At 49.5% G+C, this 13,698-nt stretch overlaps 1 protein-coding gene across 3 annotated transcripts in view; it reads left to right on the plus strand.

Moving 5' to 3' along the window:
* PTPRU (protein tyrosine phosphatase receptor type U) overlaps positions 1-13,698 on the plus strand; it is an 81,323-nt gene that overhangs the window by 52,967 nt on the left and 14,658 nt on the right. For all 3 annotated transcript variants that reach the window (XM_024766832.1, XM_024766833.1, XM_024766834.1), the window contains exons 16-18: positions 7,223-7,413; positions 8,116-8,191; positions 8,684-8,760. In XM_024766832.1, coding sequence (XP_024622600.1) covers positions 7,223-7,413; positions 8,116-8,191; positions 8,684-8,760 — 344 coding nt within the window. The remainder of the gene's footprint in view (positions 1-7,222; positions 7,414-8,115; positions 8,192-8,683; positions 8,761-13,698) is intronic.

The following is a 13,698-nucleotide window of genomic DNA, read 5'->3' on the forward strand; positions in this document are numbered from 1 at the left end:
TCCCGTGTTTTTTTTTTTTTTTTTTTTTTTTTTTAATTTTTTTTTTTTTTTTTTTTGTGGTACGCGGGCCTCTCACTGTTGTGGCTGGCCTCTCCCGTTGCGGAGCACAGGCTCCAGACACACAGGCTCAGTGGCCATGGTTCACGGGCGCAGCCGCTCCGCGGCATGTGGGATCCTCCCAGACTGGGGCACGAACCTATGTCCCCTGCATCGGCAGGCGGACTCTCAACCACTGCGCCACCAGGGAAGCCCCTTTAGTCTTTTTTGAGTTAAGTTTTGTGTATGGTGTTAGATAAGGGTCCAACTTCATTCTTTTGCATATGGATGTCCAGTTTTCCCAGCATAAATGGTATTGATACATTTTTAGAATATCATATTTCTAAGTATTGGTCATATAGAGAAATGCAGTTGATTTTTATATGTATAGATGTTGATCTTATAACAATACACCTTGATAAACTTTCTTTTTTTATTGAAGTATAGTTGGTTTAGTTTCAGGTATATAGTATAGTGATTTGATATTTTTATAGATTATACACCATACAAAGTTATTACAATATTATTGACTATATTCCCTGGGCTGTATATTATATCCCTGTGACTACTTTATTTTATCACCGGTAGCTTGTACCTCTTAATCCTCTTCATCTGTTTTGCCCATCCTCCCACCCGTCTCCCCTCGGGCAGCCACTAATTTGTTCTCCATATCTGTGAGTCTGTTTCTGTTTTGTTATATTTGTCTATTTGTTTGGCTTTTTAGATTCTACACAGAAGTGAAAACATACAATATTTGTCTTTCTCTGTCTGATTTATTTCACTAAGCATAAAAGCCTCCAGGTCCTTCCATGTTGTCACAAATGGCAAGATTTCATTCTTTTTTATGGCTGAGTAATATTCCATTGTGTGTGTGTGTGTGTATATATATACACCACATCTTCTTTACCTATTCATCTGTTATTGGACACTTAGGTTGCTTCCATATCTTGGCTATTATAAATAGTGCTGCAAAGAACATTGAGGTGCATATCTCTTTTTGAACTAGTGTTTTCATTTTCTTTGGGTAAATATTCAGAAGTGCAATTGTTGGGTCATACGGTAGTTCTATTTTAAAGTTTTTGCAGAACCTCTGCACTGTTTTCTATAGTGACTACACCAATTCACATTCCTACGAACAGTGCAGGAGGCTTCCCTTTTCTCCACATCCTCACCAACATTTGTTATTTCTTGCCTTTTTGAGGATGGCCATTCTGATGGGTGTGAGATGATATCTCACTGTGGTTTTGATTTGCATTTCCCTGATGATTAGTGATGTTGAACATCTTTTCATGTGCCTGTTGGCCATCTGCATGTCTTCTTTGGAAAAATGCCTAAGTCTTTAAGGCATTTTGAGTTTATTTTTAAATATGGTATGAGAAAATGGTCTAGTTTCATTATTTTACTTGTAGTTGTCCAGTTTTCCCAGTACCACTTGTTGAAGAGACTGTCTTTTCCCCATTGTATATTCTTGCCTCTTTGTCATAGATTAATAGACCATATGTATGTAGGTTTATTTCTGGACTCTCTATTCTGTTCCATTGATCTATATGTCTGCTTTTGTGCCAGTACCATACTGTTTTGATTACTGTAGCTTTGTAGTATAGTTTGAAGTCAGGGTGCTTGATACCTCCAGCTTTGTTCTTCTTTCTCAAACTGCTTTGGCCATTCAGGGTCTAAACTTTCTGATTAATTCTAATTTGTCTGTAGAATCATTCAGATTTCCTGAGTACAAAGGATCTGTGAATATTGACAGTTCTGTTTCTTATTTATCGTTTCTTATCCTTTTTTTCCTTATCTTTCCGCATGGCACTGGCTGGAACCTCAAACGGAAGTGGTTATAGCAGAAATCATTGTCTTGTTTTCCTGGTTTTAAAAGAAATGCTTCTAACATTAAAACAGCGAGAATGAAATTTGCCATAGGTTTTTGGAGGAAATGTCTTATCAGATTAACAAAATTCCTTTCAGTTTTTAGTTCGCTAAGAGATTTTATTTTAAATGGGCATTAAACTTAGCAAATGCTTTTTTTTCTGGATTTACTATGATGCCATATTTTTTTCCTTTAGTTTGTTAGTGAGGTGAGTGACATTTTTAGATTTTCTAATGTTAAAATAACCTTCAATTCCTGGGGTAAATTCAACTTGGTCATCATGCATAATTTTTTTTAATGAATTATTGGAATCAGTTTAATTATAATATTGTTCAAGATTCTAAAGTTGTATTCCTGAATGGGATTGGCCTATAATTTTTCTTTTTTTATACTCTCTTTGTCTGGTTTCTGGTATCAAGATTCTGTTTGTCTTATAAAATGCATTGAGGGCTTCCTTGGTGGTGCAGTCATTGGGAGTCTGCCTGCCGATGCAGGGGATGTGGGTTCGTGCCCCGGTCCGGGAGGATCCCACATGCCGTGGGGTGGCTGGGCCCGTGGGTCTTGGCTGCTGGGCCTGCGCGTCTGGGGCCTGTGCGTCCGGAGCCTGTGCTCTGCAGCAGGACAGGCCGCAGCGGTGGGAGGCCCGCATACCGAAAAAAAAAAAAAAAAGCATTGAGGGCTCTTCTCTTTTTTCCTTATCATGGGAGATTGGAGTAACTGACTCCTTGGAAGTTTGGTGGAATTCACCTGTGAAATAATCTTTTTTTTTTTTCTTTATGGAAACATTTTAAACTTTTAATTCAATCTATTTAAAGGAGTAAAGGACTATTCAAGCTTTCTGTTTTTTTCAAGACACTTTTAGTAAGTTATAGTTGTCTAGGAATGTGTCCATTTCATTTATGTCTTCCAATTCATTGACATGCATTTATGCATCACGTTCTCTTTGTGACCTCCCTCATTAAATTTACACACACAGTAGTAGCTGTTATCAACCCTTCATCTTACAAATGAGGAAACAGAGACCCAGAGAGGAGAATCACTTGTCCAGATCAAGCAGAAGGTGGCAGAGTCAGGATTTAAATTCAGGTCTTTCTGAATTGCAAATTGCTGTTTCTGCTATATCATGCTGGGCCTAGAGGACCGGGTAGGATTTGGACCGGCAGAGATGGGAAGGAAAAGGCAAATGTGCACGAAGAACAGCATGTGTAAATGCACGGAGGTGGGCACAGAGGACGACATGGAGAGGTTTGCGTGGGCTGAAAACTCAAGTGGGTGCTGGGGAGAGTGGGAGGTAAAGGTGGTGTGGGCACATGCCTTGCTGCTGAGTCTTATGGAGAGATGCAGTGAGCCAGGAAACACGGGTTCTGCTCCCAAGGAACTCACTGACTAGTTGGGGAGATGAGATTGACCCAGGGAAGTCCACACTAGGCTAATTGCCAGGGGGTAGTGGGGACAGTTAGTGCTGCCATAGTCTTGAGAAGATACACCCTTGGGCAGGGGAGGTCAGGGTTTTGGCTAAGATGGATAAGATTTGACTGATGGTGAGGAGGGCGGGGCCCCTGAAGGCAGGATGCAGGACACGGGGGAAGGTGTGACGGCTGGGAAGCTCAAGGTGTATTCGGGCGACTGGAGCTCAGTCTCAAGGCTTCTCTCTCTTTCTTTATGCCCCATGCTGGTCTAGCCGCCACTTCCTTCTTTTCTTTCCAAACAGTGGAGGCCAGAGTTTTGTGGTTTAGAACAGAAAGCCATGTTGATTTTGATGTATCCTCAATATGGAAGTTTTAAATAGGGACTTCCCGTGCTGAGTAAATGTTGAGCTGGGATGTTCCCAAGATGTTGGAACGTGCCCCCTTCGACTCTGATCTTGCCTATGAAAACCCTCAAACCCTCTGGGCCCTGTCCATCCGGAGCTCTTGACCTGTGTGGGAACCAGTCGGTCCGGCCAAATGGTTCGTCAAATAAGTGCCCCTTATTTGACACCACAAATGCCCCTTTATCAGGGAGAGGAAAACAGAGAAAGACAACAGGATCCCAGAGTCAGTTGGGCCTGGGTTTGAATCCTGCTGCTTCCACTTAAGGAGCAGGTAACTTAACCCTTCTGGGCCTCAGTTTCCTTGTTTAATAGGGGGGGATAACAATAGCACCTACTTCATAGGGATATTCTAAGGATTGAATGACTTAAGAAACATGCTAGGCATATGAAAGCACTCAGTGTGTTAGATATTGTTAGCTATTATTACAGACTGTGTTTCTTTAAAGTTATTTGCTAATTGCACATAGTGAAGGAAAAATGTAATATGCTGCTAGATTGTATAACCGGTGGCCTGTCTTCATCTGAGGGTGGATGGCAATCGGGGAAAGTGCCCATCTTTGAGGAAAGTCTGAGGATCTCCACTTTCAAATGAGGAAACTGAGGTCCAGAGAGGTCAAGCGGCTTGAGTTGGAATTCAAATTCAGGCTTCTCCGATTCCACACCCAGTGTTCTTTCCTCTGGGCCTCAGCCCTCGCCGCAAAACATCAACTGTCCAGTGGTTACTCCCCAAAATTGTCCGCCAATCATAATGGAGCTGGAGAGAGCCTGGGAGAGCCCCTGAGTGGTGACCTTGAAGCTGATGGCTGGCTCTTACCTTTCTTCTTCTCTTCCTCCCTTTCAGGGGCTTCCAGCTGTGGGCAAGCTGGTTCTCGGGGTATGTGTGTGTATGGGAGAGGCGGGAGTGGGGGGGCGGTGTGTGTTTGTGTGTGTGTGTGTGTGTGTGTGTGTGTGTGTGTGTGAGTGTGACTGAAATCCCATGGTAATTCATGGGTGAGAAGAGTAAGGACCTGTCTTCTCTGGGCCCCAAGAAATGGAGGGTCTTCTTGGCAGCATCATTGTTCATCGTCCTTTGTCTTCGGGTGGTCTTATTTGTAGAACATCTTGTGTTGCTCTCGGGCTCACCTGGAAGCCGCCCAGCTTTGGTTCTGGCTTCCTGTCTGGACCCCAAGCAAGTGGGATTTTTTGCTTGTCTTCACCCATCGCAAGATGGTTCCATGTCTACTTGTGAGGCTGTATCAGGGCTTCCAACCCTTCAAGATCTCTGGGATGAGCTGTTGGATTCTGCACCCGGAGAGCTCTCTCTGGAGCCGTTGGCATGGTTTCCACGAAGAACACTTAGGACCCCTTCGTCTCTGAGTTCTTTGAGCCAGCAGAAATCTTGTTTTCTTGAAACCTTTGTGCTTGTCTTGTGTGTTTGTGGTAGATGGTCTTTAGAATTGTCAGGTCCTGGACCAAGATCCTACGGTGGAGAAGGACCAAGACAGAAAGGCCACCTCTTGTCAAACAGCTGCTCTGGCTTTCTGGGACTCCAGAGGTTCCTGCCTTTCCTGGAAGCTCCTGATCATGCCGACAGCTCCATCTGCAGGTGTCCACGTGCCAGGCACTGGGCTGGGTGCTTCATACACATTATCTTATTGAATATTTACATCATCATCTTGGAGAGTAACAGTTTTAATCTTCATTTGTCATAGGAAAAGGGAAATTTCTGGAGAGTAATTAACACCCCCAAGGTCACATGCAGAGTTGGGATTTGATCTGAGGCCTGTCTGACTTCAGAGCATGTCTCTTCATCACTGTATTACACTGTGTTCCCCTGAGGATGTTTCATGAAACAAGCTTTCCTGGTGAAAGAGGGAGGTGAAACATTGTTATTTTCCTCCATCTCTTGGAGATTTAAAATACACACTAACTTGTTGGAAGCCCTGAGAGGTTTAACAGGGAAAAAAAACCCTACTTATTTTTGTTTAAAACAATTTCACAGACTCCTTTAAAACGTAGAGCCCCTCCTCATCCTCCTTCTCTTCTTTTTAATGGAATACCGTTGAGTCATCTGGCACAACCAGTATTTTCTGGAACACACCTGGACAACCACTACATTAGGCAGATCTCTCCTCTTTGGATCTCAGTTTCCCTATCTGAAAAACTAAGGGTTTGGCGCATTGGACCACGAATGTGTAACTGGCACATGACTTGCCCTCCAGCTGTAAGCAGCTAGAAATCTGGATAAAATACGTGAAACAGTTGTTTTCAGACATCGGGTACCAGGCACCTCATGACTGTGATTCCCGAGAGAAGAGAAACACACGAGGTGAGCCTTGCCTGGCATCACCTTTCTACTTGGAGGCAGTTTTCAAACCTCAGCACAGGAAGGGGAACCCAAGCAGGGCCTGCAGTCTCCCTGAATTGAAGAGGCAGAGATTGGACTTCGGGGAAGTGGAGCTGCACAGAGAGGGGGGTGGTGGTGTCCGTCCCGGTGCTGCATTCATTCTGTCTGTTAGTCATGACTAGGAATTAGAGGCCAGGCACCAGCCAGAGAAGGCTCCCCAAGGAGGGTCATTTTAGCTGAGACCTGAAGGATGAGTATGAGTCCACCAGGCATAAAGGGGGGAGTGTTTGAAGCAGAGGAAAAGCATGTGTGAAGGCACAGGGCAGGGAGAGGGCTGGCATCTAGGCCCCGCTGGGCAGAGAACAGCGGTGAGACACGCGGAGAATGAGCCCCTGCACCTCTCCCAGGCCAGGAGAAGGGAATGAGTGTGTGGGAGTGAGTGTTGGAAGGTGGGTGTGGCTGGGCAGGACTGTTTTCTCAATCCCAGGACCTGATCTAAGGACCAGGGTGGGATGTCCTTGGGGATGCTGACCAGGAGAGCCGGGGAGGGGTGGTCTGGAGGGAGGGGATAGTTTCGTGGGGCCCGTGGGGCACCGTGAACCTCTCCGCCTCTTCCCCACGGGCTGAGCCTACGCACAGGCTGACAACGGAAATGCTTACGCAGGAGAAACGCCTCTGTTCAGGTGCTTCCCGTTAATCTGCAGAAGGGGTGGCGGCAGCAGCTAGTTTCGGGACTTGCTTGTCTTTGAATGGGGGTAATTGCTGGGAGTTGTCAATGGTCCAGATTGTTCCCTGGAAGAGGGGAAGGAAGGAGGGATGTCACGGGCTCTGCTGAGCGCTTCCCCCTGCAGGCAGCACGTGAAGTCACAGAGGGGTGGGCCCTGCAGGGGAGCCCAGGAGGGTGAGGGGACCACGGGATCACAGCAGGCAGGGCCGAACCAGAAGGGCCCTGCGAGTTCATATGAACCAATCCCCTCAGTTTATAGATGGGGAAACAGATGCAGCAGGGAAGGGGCCACCCAGGGTGGGCCCAGCCAACTGCTTGGCTCCAGCAAACAACCCAGGCGTCCTCCACGCTGGCCGTGCTCCCTTCCCTCCCTCGGCCCCCTGAGTCCATCTGGGGTTCCCCAGGCTGGGGCCCGTGTGTATCAGAAACCCCTTTCCCTTTCTCTGACTACAGGAGACCAGCGCAGTGGTGGGGTCACTGAGGCCAGCAGCCTCCTGGGGGGCTCACCGCGGCGTCCGTGTGGCCGGAAGGGCTCCCCGTACCACACGGGGCAGCTGCATCCCGCGGTGCGTGTGGCCGACCTCTTGCAGCACATCAACCAGATGAAGACGGCCGAGGGCTACGGCTTCAAGCAGGAGTATGAGGTGCACGGCCCCAGTCCAGCCAGGACCCCTCGCCAGGGCCTTGCCTGGTTGCTCCTCCCTGTGGACCCTGGCAGCCCTCAGCCCAGCCCTGGATGGACCCATGCTCTGACAGTCCCCAAATTCAACCTAATGTTTTGACCTTGACCTTGATCCTAACCTCAGACTGACCTGGTTTCTAACTCTCATCCTAACGCTGACTTGAAAACTGATCTTGAATCTTATCTCAGTCTCCATCTGGACCCTGCCGGGATCCTTATTCTATTCCTGATATGAACCTGACCACCAACACTGACCCTGACCTCCAACCTAAATCCCAGTCTGACTTTGACCCTGACTCTCATCCTAAGCTCCGTTTGGACTCTGACTTGAATCCCATCCTACCTCCATCTGGACTTCATTTGACCCTCACCTTTACCTCCTTCCCAGCTCAAACCTGGATTTGCCCTAAACCTGACCCTCATTCTAAAATGTCTCTGAACTCTAACCATCTTTTCCCCTCTTTTCTCTCTTCCCCCTACACAGCTTGGTATTGAACTTAGTCCCTCACTTACAAAGGAATTTACAGTGACTTTATTTCAGGCCCCAAGTTTAACCCTGAACCTGGCCCTTGTCGTGGTCCCACTCCCATCCTCTTGAGGGGATAGGGCTCTTATGAGAGAGGGGCTTCCCTCCCTCACTAACTACCACTTTCCCTTCTGGCAGAGCTTTTTTGAAGGCTGGGATGCTACAAAGAAGAAAGACAAGGTCAAGGGTGGCCGGCAGGAGCCCATGCCTGCCTGTGAGTCCTGGGGGAGGGCCTGGGGTCTGGGGCAGCGGGGTGGGATGGAACAGGAAGCAGCAGAACAGAAGAGTGAGCCATTTATTGAGGGCCTGTCTCGTGCCAAGCTGTGTGCTGAGCATCACACCTGTTATCTCACTTCGTCCTCTCAGTAACCCTGTGAAGTGGATGTAGTAGAACTCCCACTTTACAGATAAGGAAACCGAGGCTTGGGAGGTTAAGCCCCCTGCCCAAGGTCACACAGCTAATATACTTGTGTGAGCAGCACAGGACCTCAGGCCTTCTTGATGCTGCAGTGCAGACACTAACCACTGGCCTGCCCTGCCTCCAGCAGTACCAAGGGCCTACTCGTTGGTCCTGAGCCTCTAGGTTCCCTGGCTGACCTGCCTGTGCCCCACCTCTGGCCTCCAGGAAGCTTCCCCCACTGCCTCAGCTCTGGGCTCCCCAGTTCAGCCCCTGCCCACCCCATGGCCACCTGCTCTGTGTTTCCAGATGATCGGCACCGAGTAAAACTGCACCCGATGCTGGGAGACCCTGATGCCGACTACATTAATGCCAACTACATAGACGTGAGTGCCTCGCCCCGTCATCTCTGCTGACCGGCCCTGCCCGCTCCAGGCTCACTGTCCAGGCAGGGCGGGACCTGTCAGGGAACAAATGGGGGTTCACGTGGCTGGGTTCTGAGTGCCCCCACCTCCTGCAGTCAGTGCCACGGAGCTCAGCCGAGGGGAGGAGAGGGTGGGCGGCAGCTGTCAGGAGGGCTTCCTGTAGGCCAGAGTTGGCCTGAGAGACGGGGGATGGGGATGGTGGAGGGGAGTGTCAGTGAGGCAGAATGGAGGGAAGAGGGCAGACAGCTAGGCCTAGATATGAGGAAGGATCCCGTCTTGGGGAGGGGCCAAGAGCCTGGGGGTGGGATTCTGGTGATACACAGCGAGGCTGAAGGCAGACAGGGGCTGCGCTGAAGGCCACGAATGGCAAGCTGAGGAATTTGGCCTTTTCCCTAGGGGCACCAGGGAGTCATTAAAAGTGTTTACCCATGATCAGAGCGGTACTGTAAGAATAATAGCTCAGGTTTATTGACCATGTACTGTGTGCCAAGCACTGTGCTAAGCACGTTATACCAAATAATTACCTTTATATAATCCCTGCAACCACTTATGCGGTAGTTAGCATTGTGTGGTCTCACTTAACTGGGGCTCAGAGAGGTGAAGCTACTTTTCCCAGGTCACACAGCTAGGGAGTGGTAAAGAAGAGATTCAAATCTCAGCCTGTCAGGGTCTCTGCTAACCATGAGACTGTCCTGCCAGCCATAGCAGCAACTGCTCGGGCTGGACCAGAGGGAGGGGCCAGAGACAGGGCAGGCAGCCAGGGGGCCTGAGCTTGAGTGTGAAGGAGAGGTGATGAGTCCGCTCCCCAAGTGTGGATGAGGGTGAGACAGGACAGGCCCAGGAGTCGGTCCCTGATCAGACTCCCTGACCTGCAGCGAGCCGAGTTTGGTAGAGAGTCATTTATTCATTTGTTAGCTATGTTTTGAGCACCTACTGTGTGCCAGGCATTGTGCTGGGCACCAGGGATACAGCAGTGGGCAAGCAGACACAGTCCCTGCTTTCCGTGAACATATAGATTCTAGTTGGGGAGACACATAAGCGTACAAGTAAAATAAATTCAGACTGGATGGAAAAGCACAGGCCAGAAAAGAGGAATGACTTCCTCAGCGTCACACAGCAAGGTGGTGGTAGTGCCAGGGTTAGCTGTGCCCGGCAGCATGGAAGCAGAGGGCTTGTGCTGGCCTTGGGTGGCTGGAGAGGGAAGGGAAGGGTGGCCCAGGTAGGAGCGGCATGACCGGCTGGAGGTGGAGGAGGCATGTATCTGGGAGGGGGGGAGTCAGGGACTCTGGAGGTGACCTTTCCTTTCCTTTGTCTTCATTCCCTCCTGGTGGCCAGATGCGCTACCCCGTATTTCCCAGAATTCCTTACCTTCTCCCCCACCTCCCATCCTCTCCCCTGGCTGGGCTATGGGGCCGGGCCTGGCCTCACCTCTCAGACTTGGGCAGTTTTGGTGACAGGGGCCTTGCCTCGGTCTCCTCAAGGTCCTCCTTGGCTTCACCTTGGGCCCCGGCAGGGACCTGCCCCTCCCCCTCTCTTGCCCAGCCCTCGCATCTCTGCTCTGCCGCCCCTGCTGGCATCACCCATTCTGGCCACTCCTGTGCTCCGTCCACCTCCATCTGCCTCTGGCCTAATATCTGTCTCTTTTGCTTTGTACTGTTCCCTCACTGGAATCATTAAGATTCGGATAAACCGTGAAGTAAGTATCACTCTCCCCATCTCCTCCTCCTCCTGTCTGTCTGACTGGCTATGTCTCAGACTCTCTCACAGTCTCTGGCTGTCTCTCTCTCTGTCTCTGTCCTCCTTCCCCTCCACCTGTGCGCCCAACACCAACCGTCCACTTCAGGGGCTGCCCAGGGCTGAAGATTCGACACGATCCCTGTTTAAACCATTCCCTTCATCTCCTCTGCCCTGAGACCGGCTGGCAGTGTTGGGGCGCCTCCGGGTGCCTCCCCAGGCTCTGTTCTTCACCGGCTATCACCTCTGTCGCCCTTGTCCCGGGCTCCCCATGCCTGATGAATTCTCACTAGCCGCACCTTTTGAGGGCCTGGGAGGGGTGCGATGGGAGGAGCTGCCCTGGGTACCGCGTTTCAGCTGCTTGGGGGTCAGGGCCTTCCAGGAAGCAAGGATGGCCCCGGGCAGTCCCCTTAATACTAGTTTCCCTGGTGTTCAAATCCCTTTGTGATCAGTTTGCTTGAAACTCAACCCTCGCTACTTTGCCCTCAATGTAGCCCTAATTTGAATGTTTTATTTTGGGGGAGCAGTAAGGGTATTTTATTTTCAAAAATTGTGCTGTGTTTGGGCCTTTTAAGAATTAAAAAAAACCCCAATTCATCTAGCAGTCCTCTGATTTGTCTTTCAATACGTATTATTTTCGTAATAGTTGATGCCCGATGGGATTGTTTTCTTTTTTGCGTACTTCGTCTGTTTTATCTCCTTTTTTCTTTTACAAATATATTTCTTGCTTTTTTTATGATTGCAAAAATACAATTCATCATTAGACTCTGAGACAGCACGGAGATACCTAATATATAAAGTGTAAGGTCCTGGCTGTCGCACCTGCTGGAGATGACAGTTGTCCCAGATGTGCTTCTAGACACCCTCTGCCTTGTTTTGAGTTGGTTTAAACAGTTCATTTGTAAAGTTCCTAAACTTAAGTGGAATATTAGGCCCACAGAAGGCAGTGGATGTACTCAGCCTTAGCGCCCCCCCCTTAGGAGGTGATGAATATAGGTCGTTGTATCAATACTTTACGTCTCAATCTCCACAAAACACACTACTCATTTAGCTATTGTCACACTCTTACGAAATGCCCCGAGGAGACTTGGCTTAATTAATCTTCAAATGTCCATTAACGAGAGTGTCATTGGCTGAGCACCTGCTCTGTGCCAGGCACATCATGCCATCCTTACCACACTCTGCAAGGGTGGGACCTGCATTTGGCAGGCGAGAAAATTGAGGCTTAGAAATGTTGAGTGGCTGACTCATGGCCCCACGGCTCTGGATTAGCTCAAACCCATCCTGAGCCCTCCACCCTTACACAAGACCCTGGATCTCTCCCTTTGGGGGCATCAGGGTGCCCTGGGGTCTTGCCCACCGTGCAAGTCGTCAGTCTCCCAGCTCCACTCACTCAGAGGCGCCAGGGAGGGGTGGGAGCAGGCCCCTAGGACATGCTGATGGCCCAGAGTGTGAAGACCTCTGCTCGCTAATCCTGGTCTCTAAAGTGGGTGTGCTCAAGGTGTCTCCTTATCTTCCTTTAACATCTGATCATTTAAAACTTTCCATTTCACTGTCCTCTGTGTGATATAATTGTGTAATACATATATGCAATTCAAAAGTTAATATGCAGGTATTGAAGGCCATCTGTCTAAAACCTTGTTCAGTTGTTTGCTGTATACTGACTAGCAATTGGGCACTGGCAGTGTGCTGGGCACTGGAGGGACAGAGATGGATGAATCAGAAGAGACCCTGGCTCTCTCACGTGAGATTCTCAGGCAGACCGGTTTTAGGTGGAGTAGCTTGTTCCCAGCTTGACTAAGGCTGGGGGTGGAGGGCAGCACAGAAGCAGCACCCCTCTGACCCCAGATGCCCAGCAGCTCCCCTGAGGACTTGAAGCACAGGCAGTGGCTGGGGAGATGGCAGGAGGGAATTAGGCTAGACCCAGAGAGGTTCCAGTAGTGAGGGCTGAATGACTCTGGGAGGCTTTTCGCTATTGGTAACGTTGACTATGTTTTGGTCATTTTCATGGGAACGTGTAGGTATACAACACGTGCATGTCTTGCTATTATCCTCATATTCCGGAGGAGAACAGAGGCTTAGAGAGCCTGGCTACTCAGAGTGTGTTTTGAAGCCCAGCCTTGGCACCACCTGGGATCTGCTTGGAAATGCACAATCCTGGGCCCTGCCCCAGACCTTCTGAATCTGAATCTGCCTTTTAACAAGATCTCCAGGGGATTCATGTGCACGGTAAAGGCTGAGAAGAGCCCACTTAGTGCCTGGAATCACACAGCTGCTCCTTGGTAGAGTTGCAACAGAGACCCAGGTCAACTTGACCCAAGACTCAGATTCTTAACCCCTGTTGTAAACCACTGTCTGCCCAGGAATTCTTGACACCATTTAGATCTCCAGGGGTACTCGTTGGCCTTTAAAGTAGTAGTAATAGTAATGGCTGTTATTGATTAAGTACTGGCTTAGTGCTTGACATGGTGCCAAGCCCTTGGCATATGTAACTTTATTTACTCCTCACAAGAGTCCAAGGAAGTAAATGCTATAAATATTCCCATTTTATTTATTTATTTTTTGTGGTATGCGGGCCTCTCACTGTTGTGGCCTCTCCCGTTGCAGAGCACAGGCTCCGGACGCGCAGGCTCAGCGGCCATGGCTCACGGGACCAGCCGCTCCGCGGCACGTGGGATCTTCCCAGACCGGGGCACGAATCCGTGTCCCCCGCATTGGCAGGCGGCCTCCCAACCACTGCGCCACCAGGGAAGCCCAATATTCCCATTTTATAGATGTGAAAATACAGGCATAGAGAAGTAAAGGGATTCGCCCAAGGGCACGTACTTAGCAAGAGCTATGCAGAGCAGGGATTTGAACTCTGGCAGTCTGACTCCAGGGCCCCTTGGGCCTGGGAAGCCCACGGGGCCAGAGGATTTGCTGGGAGCTGTGAACTTGAGGCAAGTGGCCGAGCTTGGTTGTTTCTCTTGCACCGGCCTCGCAGTACTTCTTACCTATCCCGTGTTGCCTACATTGATTCCCTGGGTGTCTCCTGTGGGCAGGACCTCATGGGTGGCTAAGGCCCCAGGGTGGGGATGGAGTCTGGCTGGTTCCACTTCTCAGCCTGAGGGCTCTGGGGATGGAGGACGAAGTAGCTCTTGGCCTCTCTTTCCTGGGAGATAATGT

This window comes from Neophocaena asiaeorientalis, unplaced genomic scaffold (genome assembly GCF_003031525.2).
Source record: "Neophocaena asiaeorientalis asiaeorientalis breed wild unplaced genomic scaffold, Neophocaena_asiaeorientalis_V1.1 scaffold79, whole genome shotgun sequence".
NCBI lineage: Eukaryota > Metazoa > Chordata > Mammalia > Artiodactyla > Phocoenidae > Neophocaena > Neophocaena asiaeorientalis.